Source organism: Semicossyphus pulcher, unplaced genomic scaffold, assembly GCF_022749685.1.
Source record: "Semicossyphus pulcher isolate SPU_LCO1_2020_fin unplaced genomic scaffold, fSemPul1.0.p SCAF_16, whole genome shotgun sequence".
Lineage (NCBI taxonomy): Eukaryota > Metazoa > Chordata > Actinopteri > Labriformes > Labridae > Semicossyphus > Semicossyphus pulcher.
In genome coordinates this window covers 24,749,128-24,765,203 of record NW_027211670.1, presented here as the reverse complement: position 1 = coordinate 24,765,203, position 16,076 = coordinate 24,749,128, and the positions used below count along the sequence as shown (strand labels likewise).

Here is a 16,076-nt window from a genome sequence, read left to right as displayed (position 1 = left end):
GACTGTACGATTGCGTCACAGAAGCGCGTCAAAGACTGTCCTAATTTGAAGGCTCCTTCAGATGCGGCCGACAAATTTAACATCCATTTCTCGGGCCGTGAAGGATCCATCAGGTGGTTCCTTCGCGGCCCACCATATCCCGAGATTGTGCGCCAATTCAAACTAAAAGGTGGACTTTTAATGGTACTTTAAAATACACTTTAAAATGTAAACGTTTTTGGTTTCAACTTAATCGAATAGCTAGTGTTACACATGTTTAAGAAAATAGTTGTGTTAGGTTAGCTAGATAATTTAGATAATAGGTTAATTTACGCAACGTTAGTTATGCTAGCTAGTTAGCCCTCTAGCTACCTGTTGCTAGGCGACAGGCGCTGCGTTTGGTGACGCAAGGGTAGACCTGACTGTCTCATTTCAGTTCAGCTTTAACGGTCCACGCAGGCTATGAATGGAGCAGCCTCCGTGGGACTCTGCTCATGTCACATTCACCCTGTCACACACACATTCAGACACTGATGCCAGCTGTCAATCACTCATCACAGTTATATATTAGTTATATATTGGCTATGCCACCATGAGTTCAGTGGGGTTCAGTGTCTTGTCCAAGGACACTTCAACATGTAGAAGGGGATCGAACCTCCGACCTTCCGATTGAAAGACAACCGACTCTACCACTGAGCCACAGTCGCCTCTGGTGTTAGATGGCGGTGGCTAGCTCCACTGAATGTAAACGCCAACACTCCACGCGCAACACTGAGACAGCTCCAAGATGATTAGGCAAAACCAACGCTGAATGATCGAGACAATAGTCGAATATCTTTAATTATCTGTAATGTTTTGGTTGTAAAGATTTTGCATCCTCCTCTCCAGGTGAACGAAAGAGTTGCAGATATAAAGCTTAAAGGGGGAGACCTTTTTTCTTTCATTCAGTAGTTTAAAATATTACGAAACCTCGAGCTGCTTTTCTCTCGAAAAGTCTCAAGTGTTCCCTGTAAATTTCCATTACACATTTTTAATTCAAAGCTTGTGTCCCTTTGTTCCTTCTTCCTGTTCTCAGAGCACGATGAACCTTCCTCCAGACAAGGTGAAGATCCTGAGTCAGTACGACAACGAGAAGAAGTGGGACCTGATCTGTGACCAGGTGAGGCTACTCTCTAATCCTGCCCTGTCTGAAATATCAGCAGATTAAAAGCACGGGTCCAATCCCACCACACACACATGTGCACACACGCGGAAGCTCATTAATATTGTACGTCTCCGTAGTAACAACAGGTAGATCCATAACAAACTGAGTCACGGTGAGAGAGTGACAGAGGACACCTGGCTCCATCATACAGAGCATGACTCAGCGTCTCCTCAGTGAAACAATCTGAAAATGGAAGTAGACCTGTTTCACTTTGCTCCCTGAAAGCTGTTACAGTTTATTCCCCTTTAAAACCGTCCAGAACAGATCCATCAGACGATATCAGTGGGATGGGTGAAGTGTGAAAATAACTGCTGCACTGAAGTCGAACAAACTCCTGCAACTTGTTCGGATCAGATCCATTTGCATGAGAGACGCTGTGTAATCAAACTGCCTGTGAGAAACCCTGTGCCCTCTAAGCCCCCCTCCTCCTCACTGCAGTAAGGCAATCAAATATAATTAGAGATCTGTGTGTGTGTGTGTGTGTGTGTGTCTGCAGGAGCGGTTTCAAGTGAAGAATCCTCCTTCAGCGTATCTGGAGAAGCTGAAGAGTTATCTGGATCATGGAGGCGTCAGTCGAAAGGTAAAACCAGCAACTCACCTCCCACTCCTCGGGTTAAAGATGCGTTTCTGTGTGGGGGAAAGAATGAGCTATTTTTATATCACGTTTTAAACACAGAGGCGATTTAAAGTCGTTTCATAGGCAAAGAAGTGTATTACAATCACATTTACAAACAATAACAACAAAAACAAAATGAGGATAAAAACATTGACTGTATGATGAAATGAAATGCCAAAATGAGAGAGTGAAATAAGATAAATTAAAACATATATATAAATCATAAGCGGCCCTTAAATGCAACACAGGAAATAAAGGTGAAGTACAAAAAACAATCAAGGGAAAGAATTTTGTCCTCCGAAAAAATGTTGCTGATAAATTTCTTTATCTTTTTGTGGCGGGGACATTTTGACTTCCTCCTTGAACTTTACTCAAATATTTGCAGGAATGTTTTTTTCGGGACAAACCAATGACTGTAAATAAAGATGGCCGACGCGTCTCCATCTCCTCGTGTTGTACAAAATTAAAGCCCAAACCCCCCCGGAGCAGGCGCTGCCATCTTGCTCATCTTCCTCTTCCTCTGCTCCAAAACACACCTTCACCTTGTGTCCTTGGCGTGTTGGAGCCCTCAGGTGTCCTTGGCGTGTTGGAGCCCTCAGGTGTCCTTGGCGTGTTGGAGCCCTCAGGTGTCCTTGGCGTGTTGGAGCCCTCAGGTGGGCTCAGTCTGCAGCAGAACAGCTTCTTGTGTCGGTCTGAAGCAGATATTCACGCTGATGGAAAGTTCGCTGACTGTAGTGTTAGTGTTAGTTACGTCTCCTCTCGCCTCTCCTCCTCTACTCTGCTACTCGGGAACAGAACGCTGCAGGAGCCCCATTTGTCCACAGAGCTGTCAATCATGAGGTCACACCCCCTTTTTATAGCATCAAATAACTAATTAAAATGTATTTGACGTGTATTTTGATTTTATAGTTTGACTCATGACCCATCTGTTAACATTGAGGAGGCGGGCTTTATGAGCTATACTGCAGCCAGTCAGCAGGGGGCGATAGAGAGGTTTTAGGGAGCTGTCATGTCGGCCATCTTTGGATGTGTTTAGGCAAAAACCTGAACAATATTTCTTGTCTTCGCTCCCTTTATTAAACTGATATTAAAGTTTTTCCAAGTCCAAGCTCCGTATCAACACTTTTGCATCTGTTTTTCACCTTTTTCTGAATAATTAAGCGTTAATTCACCTTCTTACTTCCCCTCATGTTTCTGTCAGTTTAAGAGACGTGTCCAGGAATCCACTCAGATCCTCAGAGAGCTGGAGATTTCCCTGAGGACCAATTATATAGGGTGAGTCTCACTTCAATTCACATCACAGAAAAAAGTCTTCATGGATCTTAAACCTTTGTTAAAGCACAGAAGCTGATTTTATATCAAACCAATTAAAGTGGAGCCGACAGAGTCTGGCAGAGTTTAGGACAGTGCTTTCTGCTGCACAGCACCGAGTATCATATTCACTGAAGTCGAGAGCAGAGCTGTGGAACCGAAGCATTTTACACTTTAATGGAGGTTTTAATTACAACGATGTTTATCTGCATGTGTTCACAATATAAATTAAAACCCATACTTCTTTCAGACATTAGTTTTGTCTCTGCAAATGATCTTTTCACACATTAAACAAAAATTGTAACAAGGGACGTCCTGATTGGATCTCAAAGATTTCTATGGGTACAGATCAGGACGCTTTTTAGCTAATCAGCAGCATCTAAGTGAGCTGTAATGAAATCAATCTGATCCTTAGTTTCTCGGCTGTATCACAGATGTTTTTAATCCTAAAGCTTTCCTGCAGCGACGCAACAAGTGCAGCATCATCACATATTCAACTCGCAACTTCTCCTCCACCGCGCTGAGCTCTGTGCGTGTAAGAAGAGTGCTAAGCCCCGCCCACGTAGAAACACCACACACCAGAAACGACAGTCAAACGCAGCACGAAAGTTTATTTACTAATGTTAGTTATGTGCACTCACTGTTTTATTTCAGGTCACAGTGTGAGTCGTATGTGTTTTACCTTCATCAGTGGTGCATGGTGTTTCTTACCGCGGACATTTTCAAAGTATTATGCACAAAAGAAGTTCAGAGCTCTGTCAGGGCTCAGGCAGAGGCTGCACCAACGCTAAGACGATCTTTTTACAAGGAGAGAAACTAGACAGCATCAAGGTCGGAAAGAATACAAAGAGGTTTTTATTTAATGCTTTGTTACTTTTGTAAAACAAATTAAAATAAAAAACATTATTGAGGAGCTTTGATCTTTATGTCTGAAAGCATCACAAAACAATTAATTTATCAAGCGTAAACATTGATTGATTTTTAAAACTTAGACACACTCGAAGGCTGCGCTGTGTGAATCCCCGTGAGATCAGGACTCGGTCGTTCTGTCTGACTGGGATGATGGATAAGGTGTAACATGATGCAGTTTGGAGTCGTACCTGAATGTGCACTTTTGAATAGAACAAACTACAGATACAGATTACACCTGTCGCACTCAGCTGAACCTTATTTCCTGCTGCAGCTGGGCTCAGGAGTTCCTGAACGAAGAAAACCAGGGCCTAGACGTTCTCGTGGACTATCTCTCCTTTACCCACAGCGCTGTCACGTACGTATCAGCCTAAAGCAACATCACTTCTCATTCCTGGAACAGTCGAGTCTGAGCTATGTCTTATCTCCTTCACGCTTCCTGTCACTGTATCAAAGCATCTCCTGAAGGCCATCACAGGCTACAGTGGTTTGACGGTAAACTGTGTGACTCACAGGTATGACGTGGACTATCTGGACAACGGCACGCTGCCCACAGACAAAAACAAAACCGTGGAGAAGTCGGCCGAAGATCTGAGCAGAAGTGCCAGCAACTCTCCCACTCACAGTGCCTCCAAGGCCAGCAAGGCCTTCACCGTCAGGTACGGACGCAGAGGTGATGATGCTGGGGATGAGTGATGAGAAGAGGCGTCCCTCTTTAGAAAGTTTACAAGAACAAAATGTTCCCGTTTTGGCTCTTTTACAGATGAAATCAAATATTCCACTAATATTCTGGTTTACGTGATACAGATTTTTAGTCACACCGCCCAGCACTCATCTAAGTGATGTTTTAAAGTAGGCGTTTTTCTCCCTCTGCCCATAAACGTGGGCTTTTCTTTTCTGCCTTGCAAACTGTTGGCTAGTTTGTTTACACACGACTGTGTGTTTGTAACACACACAGTCGACTTTAAATAGCTGAAACAACCCTGAAATCTCAAACCAAAGCCCCTTTCACACACGCACACACGGAGTTGCACTTTAATGTCCGTCACGATGCGAGAGGACGTGACGTAAACAGTACGCTGCCAACTGGAGAACAATTTCAGCTCTTGAATCTCTTAATTTCTCCAGTTTGCAGACAACTTTGCTGTCGTCCTGTAAATGTTCCTTCTTCTACCTCGGATGTTTTTAGTGAGCTCGAGAACTCAGCAGGTTTACCGCGGGTCACACACACACACACACACACGCACGCACACACACACACACACACTCTTAGGCACCTGATCTTTCTGATGACACACGACTGAATACTTGTCATAGTTTGTGGCCTCCTGTGCGCCCTGTGTGTGTGTTTAAGTCTGACTTGTCACGGCGTGAATGTGAGAAATGTCTGAAACTCATCAACACGCTCTGAACCATCATTAGACGAGGGGGAGGGGCCGGTGTGTCAGCACGACTCATTTTATCATTCATATACAACTGTACCAGGAGGTTATGTAGGTAATGTAGAGCCTCCAGTTTGCTGCAGAACATTTGTCATAAAGCTGAACAAGCTGTTAAGTGTAGATGTAGGGAAACAGAGCTGTAACCTGCGCGTCTCTCACCTGGCAGATTCAACTCTCTCCAAAACAGGAAAGCTATGAGGAACTCGCGTCCTGTGAGCCAGACGGACGACGTTCACCTCTGCATCATGTGTTTACGTGCCATCATGAACTATCAGGTATTTAAACCATGTCCTTGAAGTCTCTGCTATTCACACACCTACTTTTACAAAACAATGTAACTTTGTTTTGTCATGGCCTTTAATTTACACATCCGGTCTGACAGATATCTGTGGAGGCTCATTTGTGCCAGGGAAATAATGGAACGTAAAAACATGAAAGGAATAACACAGTTTCAGGTCATACATGAGATGCTAACTATGAATCCTACATCCAAACCTCAAAATAAAGTCATATTTCAAACATACAGTGCTGTCACATCATTTTGAGTTACTAAGTTTAACATGTGACAAAAACGATATTATAAGAAGAAGTCACATTTCTGACTTTGGGTGAAAAATATGAGACTTAAAAATTCATGAATTTAGACTTTTTAATGAAGCAATGTCACACGAGGTTGTGATGTTATACTGGATATCATCACGGCTGAGATTCGGTCGCAGATAATCACAGCCTTACACAGTACTATCTGGACTATCTGGACAGCGGCACGCTGCCCACACACAAAAACAAAACGTTCATCTGATGTTCATCAGATTACTTGGTTGGAACTAACTGTTGTATAATAAGGTATATCTTAATTGTAATCATACAACAGTTAGTTCCGACCAAGTAATCTGATTGGACAAGAGGCATTCCATGTATAGAGAGGGTGTTTGGTCGCTCGGCAACAAAAGTCCGGTTTCAGTTAAGTTGTGGAACTAGTTCAGTTGGCGGAGCGAGAAACAATCTGTTGCTGATTAATAATTGTTCCTTCCGTTTACTGCTTGTCAAACTGCGGCCTCGTGCCCATGACCAGCTGCGATCATACGATGATATACAGGACAACTTCACGCCCTCTGATGGGATGTTGATTAAATATCTAGGTCAAAATTAAATTCATGTGAAGATCGTTGGAAACTGAAGTCCAAATTCTAGCTTAATTTAAAACATGTCGTCACTCAGATTCAGATCTTTTCCTTTCTTATTCAAAATACAAAGTTGTTATAATAAGATCAAAGTTTTGATTTACTTACTGACCCATAAATTTCACATCCATGAGTCATCTCATAACTATGACTGAGTATCTACAGAAATTGACTGCTCAACTCACTTCTTACAAACATGCAGCACAGAGCGCCTCACATAGAACAAGCAGATGGATAAGAACAAACATTTAAAACAGATACAGTTTAGAGAAGACTGAAAATAAATAAATAAAGAGCAATAAAAAGTGGAATCAGACAAAATAAAGATAAAGCTAAACAATGATAAGAACTTTGACTCAGGCTATAAGAGTCCAGATTAAAACGAGAGCTCTATCTCATCATTAGAGCCACGTTTATCCAAAAGTTTCATTTCTAACATTTAATATTATTTTCTTCTCATAGAGGACATTGATTATCTTGGATATTAAACTCATGATGAGGTTAAATTAGATGTTAAAGACCTTAAAGAGGAACAAACAGTGTGTGTCATACATTTGGTAACAATCAGTCTCGTGTCCTTCTTTATGAGTTTTTCTGTTTTTCCGTCAGTCTGGATTCAACCTGGTAATGAAGCATCCGTGCTGCGTCAACGAGATCACACTCAGCCTCAACAACAGAAACCCACGGTATGATGCATCAGAACTGTGTGTGTGTGTGTGTTCACTGTCAGATGAGCTGCGTACAGACTGTCCTACACATGACACAATAAAAAGCTAAAAACGGATCTTAAACTTGTGTTTGTCAGGACGAAGGCGCTGGTCCTGGAGCTGCTGGCGGCCGTGTGTTTGGTGAGAGGAGGTCATGACATCATCCTGTCCGCCTTCGACAACTTCAAAGAGGTCTGCACACTTTTACAGAACGACACTCACACAGGCTGACCTCCAGCTGGGTTTAGGGGTCGGGGGTGGATGTAGAAGTCACCTTTAAGGCTTCCTGCTTTGGATGTTAACATCAACTTCTTAGGATATCTTTGCTTGTGACATGAGATGTGATGGAGACATTTACTCTGTTAGTTTCAGTTAAACTTAATAGTTTATAGCTTGTTTCATGAACCAAAGAATCAGTTATTGCAGGTCTGCCTCCAGTCTTTATGCTAAGCTAGGCTAACTGTCTGGACTACAGCTCTGCACTCATCACACAGATATCCGAACTTCACATCCCTTAATGCTTCTGTGAGCTTCTGAAATGACCTCCTGACCATCATGAGCATCAGCAGCGATGACTCAGCTCACATTCAGACATTATTTTAAACTGGTCGTTGGCTTTACTTAGACGTGGTATTAGTGTAACAGCACCCACATACCAGAGGCCCTTTCATGTGTGGAGAAGCAGGTTAAGGGGAACCCCAGACCCTCGTGCTCCCCGCGTCAGCTGCTCGGCCCAGTTGTCCCGCTGCCAGGCCAACCTGACTGCAGAGGCGTAAATATGTGGAACACTTGTTGACCTCTCCTTGGCCCCTCTCTCATCTCTGCCTCAGAAAGCAGCAACTGTTGCGAACAGATCTCCTCCCATGGACACAACAGAGAGACGGGAAGGAGCGCAAACCTGAACGAGGAGCGTCTATTTTTAGTGAATGTCAAGTATGTTTGAAACCTGCCCGGCAACAAGCTCAAAGCGGCATTTTTACATCTGTTGTTTTTGGATTCAGATCTTAAGCGCTTTAATTTCCTCTCAAAGGCCCGTCATGATGTGTTGTTTACATTCACAATCCAATTTCAGAAGCACTTAAAACAGCAGTTTAATTAGACCGAATGGCTCCTGTAAAAGTCTTAAAGTAGAAGACAATTAAATTTTTTATTGTTATTTGTATTTTAATGTTTTAGTTTCACTCAGAAGTCTCTTAAATCGTGGATTCATCCAGACACAGAACATGAGACGAAGGAAAGAGGGAACATTTTGTAACGGAGCTAGAACCTTTCCTCGTGGATTTTGCACCAATTTTGCATAAATGTAAAAAAGCAAAAGTACTCAGATGTCTGAAACAAACTTCATCTGAGAGTATCTAACATGATGTGACATTTTAAACCGATGCTCGTCTGTGCCACCGTCTGCTCAGCTGTGATGCAACGTGTGCTGCAGACCGCGCAGAGAGGAGTGCAAACAATGAGTCGTGTTGCCCTCTGCTGGACAAAATATGTAACGACACTGCTTCTAAATCACACCAAGCATTATTTTCTGTATTATATGTTCTATCAAAATAGTTTTTATATTTGTGTGTATCAAAAAACAAACAAGCCAATACCATTCATTCTAATAGCCCCATTTTAGAACCATATTTTCAGCTGACCTCTGACCCAAACAGATTCAAACACACTTAGGCCATGTCTAAACGTTGCTTTTTCTCTGCGTTTTGGAAAAAAGCGCCCGACAGCATTCGCGTTTTTTCTCGTTGTCCAATCAGATGAAAGGAGAGATGTATCCTCCTTCCTCGATGCGCCATTACAGCCTGCCAGGTCTTCAGGCAGTAGATATTTCAGACTTTTGGTCGGCCGTGATTTTCTTTTTCTTCTTTGCCTGACTGACTTGTATCGCTGCCCGTTGGTTTGGCATTCTCATGACACGTTTGGACGGGGATTTTTTTTTATAACCGTGCATGTGTGGATGTTTTTTTTTAAATGAGGAGCTGAAAACTCCAAATAGTTTTGAAAAATACTCGTGTACGTGCCTGAAAAACACAAAGTTTACTTCTAATCAGTAAGACTGACTGCTGAGCATCTACCCCTGTTTGTTTTCCTGTAAGTCCGTCCTTCTGCTGCCCCTGAAAGTGTCTGTGACTATTATTAACTCATCAGCAAAAATGTAACACAACGCAACAAATACATTTATTATTAAAAAAGACTCAGTGTTTTCCTCAGACAGCGGCTCGCAGTAGTTTAAAACCGAACTCTGCTCAAACAGGAGGAAAAAGTGCTTTTGTTTTGGGACTATTTTCAGCGGCGGAATAATCCACACTTGCTGCTATAGTGAATATTTGTAAGCGAGGATTAATGATACATTTAGTGCCGGCTTCTCTTTTCATGATTGTTTAACATAAGAAATATTAAATATCAGCAGACTGAAGAAATCAAGGGACATTAAAAACCTGTCAGTTTGTAAGCATCAAGTCCTCTGGCAACATCGCCTCGTGGCTGATTAGTCCGGCATCAGTTACCGCAGCGGTGACCTGAGTATCACAGTGAGTGGCATTTGTTTTGGCGCTGCAGCGACATCAACGTGTGTGTGCGTGTGTGCGAGTGTGTGTGTGTGGACGAGAGCCAGAGAAAGATGGAGGCAGCTCGTGGTTGTAGTGTAGAGGCAGGCGGGCGCGGAGCCAGGAGCTGCTCATGTGTCCCTCAGTAGCAGAGCGTGGGCTTTGTTTTGGGCCGTGCAGGCTGTCAGGTTGGCGTGCTGCATTATTTAGAGGACATGAGTGGGCAAAAAGGGGGAGGCAGAGTAAAGACCGCACACACAGGAGGACTCCATCTAACGGAGGAAAGACACAGTCATGATTAAGAGAAATGTATTACATTTAAACAGACCAGGAGGAACACCTGCTGGAGCTTTGTGTACGTGCTGCTTTACCTGCAGAAGAAGAAGAGTACAAAGACAAGCAATGATCCTGCTCAATGCAAAGACACACAGGTGTTATTATTTCTGTTTGTCCCTGAACGCAACTGAACCTGAAACTGTTTTTACAACCGCAGACAGCAGCCAAATGACACTCTTCTCCTTCTTCTTCATCTTCTTCTTCTCCTCCTCCTCTTCCTTCGACTTCTACTCCTCCTCGTTCTTCTTCTACTTCTTGTCCTCCTCCTCATTCTTCTCCTTGTCCTCCTCCTCATTCTTCTTCTTCTCCTCCTTCTACTCCTCCTCCTTCTTCTACTTCTTCTCATCCTCCTCCTCCTCCTTCTTCTCATCCTCCTCCTTCATCTTCTCCTCCTCCTCCTCCTTCGACTTCTACTTCTTCTCTTCCTCATTCTTCTTCTTCTCCTTGTCCTCCTCCTCGTTCGTCTTCTTCTCCTTTGACTTCTTCTCCTCCTCCTCCTCCTCCTTCTACTATTTCTCATCCTCCTACTTCATCTATTTCTTCTCATCCTCCTCCTTCATCTTCTTCTTCTCCTCCTTCTCCATCTCCTCCTTCTTCTTCGTCTTCTTCTTCTCCTTCTCTTCGTCCTCCTCGTTCTTCTTCATCTTCTTCTCCTCCTTCTTCTCCTCCTCATCCTTGTTGTTGTTGTTATTCTACTCCTCCTCCTCCACCTCCTCCTTCTTCAATACACTGCTGTTTGATTAGATATCATAGATAGATGGACGGATGGACAGACAGATGGAATAGATAGACAGATAGATAGATAGATAGACAGATGGACAGATTGATGGACAGATGAATAGAGAGATAGACGGACGACTGATGGATGGATGGATAGATACATAGACAGCCTGTCTCTGTGTGCACACTGCCCCCCTGTGTGTGCTCCTGGAGAAGGCTTAAGTAAACAGGTTTGTCGATCAGCAGCTCGTCTCAGACGTCGTCTCACAGATTAAACGCTTCATCAGTTCATCACAGAGCTCGGTCAAAGAACAAAGGATGAGATCAGCTGCGCTCGCTCTCCGTCAGGTGTCAGCTGACGATAACACACGGCTTTTATTGTGTTCAGGTGTGTGGAGAGAAAAGCCGCTTCGAGAAGCTCATGGAGTATTTCTGCAACGAGGACAGCAACATCGACTTCATGGTACACACACACACACACACACACACACACACACACACACACACACACACACACACACACACACTGACTGTGTGTCATCCAATGTGAAGTAACACCAGGCCTGTATCAGGAGAGGAGAGTGCTGACTAAATAAACGGGCTCCGTTTGATGCTGGGAGATGGGATCCTCTGATTTCACACAGTTGTTTGGGAGTGTTACTGTATACATGGAGTGTGAACTCTGCCTCAGGTGATCTGTCAGTGAGGGATGACGTGCACGTGTCGAGGACTGAGCTAAACCAGCGCCCCCTTCTGACAGATTTAATACCTACATGTGATTACTGTTTGTTAATGTGTTGTATTGTTAAATATACATCACTGTTAATAAAACGACAGAAGAAAGAAGAGGACTCATCAGTCTTTATGATCGAAGGCTTTTACACTCGGCCGTTTACAAAACGTCTGACATCCTGTCACACAGAGTGCAGTTATGTAGAATGGGATTATGACAGCACTCAAATAGTTTTTAATGTTTGAACACTAATTTTCAAATCATTATATAGAATCATAAATAGAAAATAAGACAAGTAAAAGAATAAAAATGTAAATGAATGCATAAAGTTTGAGCTGTCGAGTCAATCCAAACAATAAATATAAATGCTGCTAATATGTACAGCTAAGAAAGAGAGAGGGTTTGGCACTTAGAAAAAGAACAACGGCTGCAACAGATGATTATTATTTCCAGATTTAATCATTAACTCTGTAAAAAAAAATCCTGTTTCCTGGAGCACAAAGTAACTCCTTTAAATCTTTTGATTTGGTTGAATAACAGCCAGAAACCAAAAGATTATTAACTTTAAACTAAACTATTAGGATCAGAGAAAAGCTGATTAGCACATCTGAGACTCTGGAAGCATCGCATCACCATTTCTGCCCCATAAATTACTAAAACAATCAATCAGTCAGCAGAAATCGTATCTGTTGATCAACTAATCAATGGATTAGGAAGGAAAATATCAGAACAATTTGTTCCGACTTGGTCCCTACAGCTGAATCCTTCTCAGCTCACTCTGGTCTGACTTATTTCATCACGACCAGCCGTAATAAAACCTCCTGCAGACGAGGCGTCCTGTCCTCTCACAGCAGAAAATACATGTTGTAATGACTCTGTGTGACCACCAGGTGGCCTGTATGCAGTTCATCAACATCGTGGTGCACTCAGTGGAAAACATGAACTTCAGAGTCCACCTGCAGTACGAGTTCACTCATCACGGGCTGGACGACTACCTGGAGGCAAGTCTGACCTTTGACCTTTCGAGATTTAGGCCCTTAAATGTATCCCTTGTGCATATTTTAAATATGATGCAGAAGTATACACAACCTGTTAATAAATAACAACATGGCGATGAGTCTAAAGGATGTTTTCTGTCTGCAGAAGCTGAAGTTCACAGAGAGCGACAGGCTGCTGGTGCAGATTCAGGCGTACCTGGACAACGTGTTCGATGTGGGAGCTCTGCTGGAGGACGCAGAGACCAAGAACGCTCTGCTGGAGCACATGGAGGAGCTGCAGGAGCACAACACACAGGTACATGAACTTCACACACACATGCAGAGGTGTACAGTGTTTATTGTCAAGCCACATGTTGTGTTTGTGTGTCCCAGCTGAGCTCCAGGCTTCAGGACAGTGAGAGGGAGGCGATGGAGAAAACCTCGGACCTGGAGAAGAAGCTCATTCAGACCACGAAGGAAGTGGAGTTATTAAAGGTCAAACACTTTACTGCCTGTTCATGCAGAGTCCACATGTGGTGTGTTTATGTGCAGCCTCGTTGCTGTGGTTCTGTTGCTCACATTCATACATGCTTTCTGCTGTTTTTGCAGGAGAGTCTCCGTGAGTCCTGCTCTCAGGTGACTCTGCTGCAGCAGCGGGAGCGCGAGAGAGAGTTAGAGCGAGAGAGGGAGAGAGAGAGAGAGAGGGACCAGGACCGATCCGTCCAGGCCCTGAAGGAGCTGGAGGTCAAAGTTCAGGCTCTGGTGGAGCAAGGGCTCGTCCGGATGGAGCGCTCCAACTCTGGACGCCTGGACCTTCAGGTGGTTCCTGTCGTCCAGCACGAGAAACAGACAGGTCAGGAATATAAACTGTTACAGACGTAATGACTCTGAACACCTGAGGGCCGCTTTGAACAATAACACTTAAACATATTCACCCTGAAGCTCAGCAGCTCCTCTCCTCCTGTTCCCGCTCTCTGAATGCTCAGAGGAGTGTCGCTGCTGTAGATTATATTCTTCAATGAAAGTTTTAGAGAGTTTTACAGATGAGACAGGAAGTAGTCACATTAAACTCAGTGCAACAACAACGAGCTCCTCACTCCTCTTGAAGCTTTATTTTAGCCTCAGAAGGAGAAACACAGACTGATTAATAAATATTCGCTCAGGTTGAAGTGGTGTCTGTTTTTCAGCAGTTCTTTCTGTGAATTCTTCAAGGAAATAATTCAAACATTCAAAAGAAAAAACAAACTCACGGCTCATTAAGACGTCAGCTCTCCACTAGAGGTTTCACTGTATGCGCTGAGGTCAGAGTAACCGAACTGTTGTTCCTCCGACAGCTAAAGAAGAAGGAACAGACTCAGGTAAGGACCACCAGGCTGCTCCCTCCTCCTCAGACCCTCAGACCGACCTCACGGACGGTCCTCAGAAAGTGCAAGCTCCGCCTCCTCCTCCACCACCTCCACCTCCAGTCCCATCTATAGCTCCTCCTCCTCCTCCTCCTCCACCAGCAGCTCCACCACCTCTGCTGCTTGTGCCTGATGGCAGCTCAGGTGAGTGAACTACCAGAGAAAGGGGGAGCTATAAGCGAAAGTATTGAAAGTCTTTTGTTATTTTTGTGTGAAACTGTTAACTTTTAAACTTAATTCTGCCCTCCAGGCTGTAAAAAGAAGAAGCCCATTCAAACCAAATACCGCATGCCGCTGCTGAACTGGCAGGCGCTCAAATCCAACCAGGTGGCAGGAACCATCTTCAACGAGCTCGACGACGAGCACGTCCTAGAGGTTTGAACATCTGTTCATCTCACACTTACCCATACCCTTTCAAATACACGCTGTTAACAATGAACGTCTTGTATTGTGTGCCAACAACATTTTTTATAGAATACAATAGAAAATACTTTGTCTACTTTTTGCATGCAAAAGGAAGAAATGTGTTTGTTGTTGTAAACATTTTATCATCAGGTCTTGTATGAAATTTGTAAAGAAAAAGTTAGGAATAAAGAAATCCTCCGTTTTTTCCTCTTAATGCAAACACGTAATCCAAAGCAAATATATGACAGCTGTAAAAAACAAAACAACAAAACGACAACAACATAAAATAGAAAAAAGACCAAAAGAAGTTGAAACTCTCAAACTGATTAAAAGACGAGCACCAGAAATAAGGTTTAAAGCTCTAATAAGTAAGATTTTCCCAGAAAAATAAAATAAAGACGTTTACAAATATAATATAAATCATCACCTCTGGGCCTCTATACACGTGTGTTGGTGAGTGTGTGTGCAGACCCTTGTTAGACGCTTTCTCTTCATCTATTCTGATGTTTTCCTCTGCACGGGACGTTTTCAAGGGGGGGCGCTGTTGTGGTTGTGGCTAGCGCAAAGCGAACCGGCCGTTAGCATGCTAGCGCAAAGCGAACCGGCCGTTAGCATGCTAGCACAAAGCGTACTGTAAGCTGTCGGGATGGCCGTGTCCTCGCACGAGAGAGTGAGCTGTTGTCGACAAAATGCAAGAAGAAATCCTCCTTATCATACCTTTAAGGTGCGATTTAAAACAGGAAATGTACCTGCCAGTCAATCATGCAGAGGCAGCTGTTTATTCTAGTAGCTATGACTGCAAAGGTGTGATATTCGCTGTGCTTCAACCCTGATCCATCTAACCGTGGCTGGCTCTCTAACCAGGGCTCTGAAAAGACTTTTCATTTTGGCCTTTCACAAACAAAAAGTCATTAAGAATTTATAATATTACTCAACATTTCCTGGAGAACATTCAGGGTGCAAACAGCACGGCATAAACACAGTTAAAGTTAACAGTTGAAATGTAGTTTTTCATCTTATTTCTGACTCACCTATAATAAAAACAATTACATAAAGTACAGATGTTCAGGAGTATTGAGGTAAACTTTTTATTAAACATGTTTTAGTTTGTAGAAACACTTTAAACTAACACTAACATAATAAAAACTTGGTTGGTGTCTGACAGTTTTATGTTCACTGACAGATTCTAAAGTTGTTTTTATTTGGTGACTGTCAGAATATTTTTATTATCACATCTTTTAATTACTTTGTTTATCGAGTGTTTGACTCGTCGGTCTGAAACTGTAATTTCCTTCATGTCTCTCAAACAAAAGACATGTTATCTCTGCAGACGTGTTGACAACACAACAAACATCGTCAGCTTTGATTAGATCTCTGCATATTTACGCCCTCTCTCAGGAGCTGAACATGGCGGCGTTTGAGGAGCAGTTTAAGACCAAAGCTCAGTCCTCTCCTGTGGAGTTCGGGACCCTCAAGATGAAGCTGGCCCACAAGACGCCCAGCAGAGTGTCTCTGATGGAGCCCAACAGGGCCAAAAACCTGGCCATCACCCTGCGCAAGGAGGGAATGGCTGCCTCGGACATCTGCTGTGCAATCGAGACGTACGC

General features: G+C 43.3%; 1 protein-coding gene across 4 annotated transcripts in view; it reads left to right on the top strand.

Annotated features, from left to right (window-relative positions):
* The window catches only part of fmnl1b (formin-like 1b), a 35,032-nt gene that overhangs the window by 13,816 nt on the left and 5,140 nt on the right, over nucleotides 1–16,076 (top strand). For 2 of the 4 annotated variants that reach the window (XM_069664094.1, XM_069664095.1), the window contains exons 2-17: nucleotides 1,055–1,138; nucleotides 1,680–1,763; nucleotides 3,001–3,074; nucleotides 4,294–4,377; nucleotides 4,535–4,678; nucleotides 5,649–5,736; nucleotides 7,255–7,331; nucleotides 7,451–7,544; nucleotides 11,340–11,414; nucleotides 12,575–12,685; nucleotides 12,828–12,977; nucleotides 13,055–13,156; nucleotides 13,271–13,514; nucleotides 13,996–14,208; nucleotides 14,315–14,439; nucleotides 15,868–16,070. In XM_069664094.1, coding sequence (XP_069520195.1) covers nucleotides 1,055–1,138; nucleotides 1,680–1,763; nucleotides 3,001–3,074; nucleotides 4,294–4,377; nucleotides 4,535–4,678; nucleotides 5,649–5,736; nucleotides 7,255–7,331; nucleotides 7,451–7,544; nucleotides 11,340–11,414; nucleotides 12,575–12,685; nucleotides 12,828–12,977; nucleotides 13,055–13,156; nucleotides 13,271–13,514; nucleotides 13,996–14,208; nucleotides 14,315–14,439; nucleotides 15,868–16,070 — 1,952 coding nt within the window. Of the gene's footprint in view, nucleotides 1–1,054; nucleotides 1,139–1,679; nucleotides 1,764–3,000; nucleotides 3,075–4,293; nucleotides 4,378–4,534; nucleotides 4,679–5,627; nucleotides 5,737–7,254; nucleotides 7,332–7,450; nucleotides 7,545–11,339; nucleotides 11,415–12,574; nucleotides 12,686–12,827; nucleotides 12,978–13,054; nucleotides 13,157–13,270; nucleotides 13,515–13,995; nucleotides 14,209–14,314; nucleotides 14,440–15,867; nucleotides 16,071–16,076 lie in introns of all 4 variants that reach the window. The other 2 variants (XM_069664092.1, XM_069664093.1) reach the window with 1 other exon arrangement.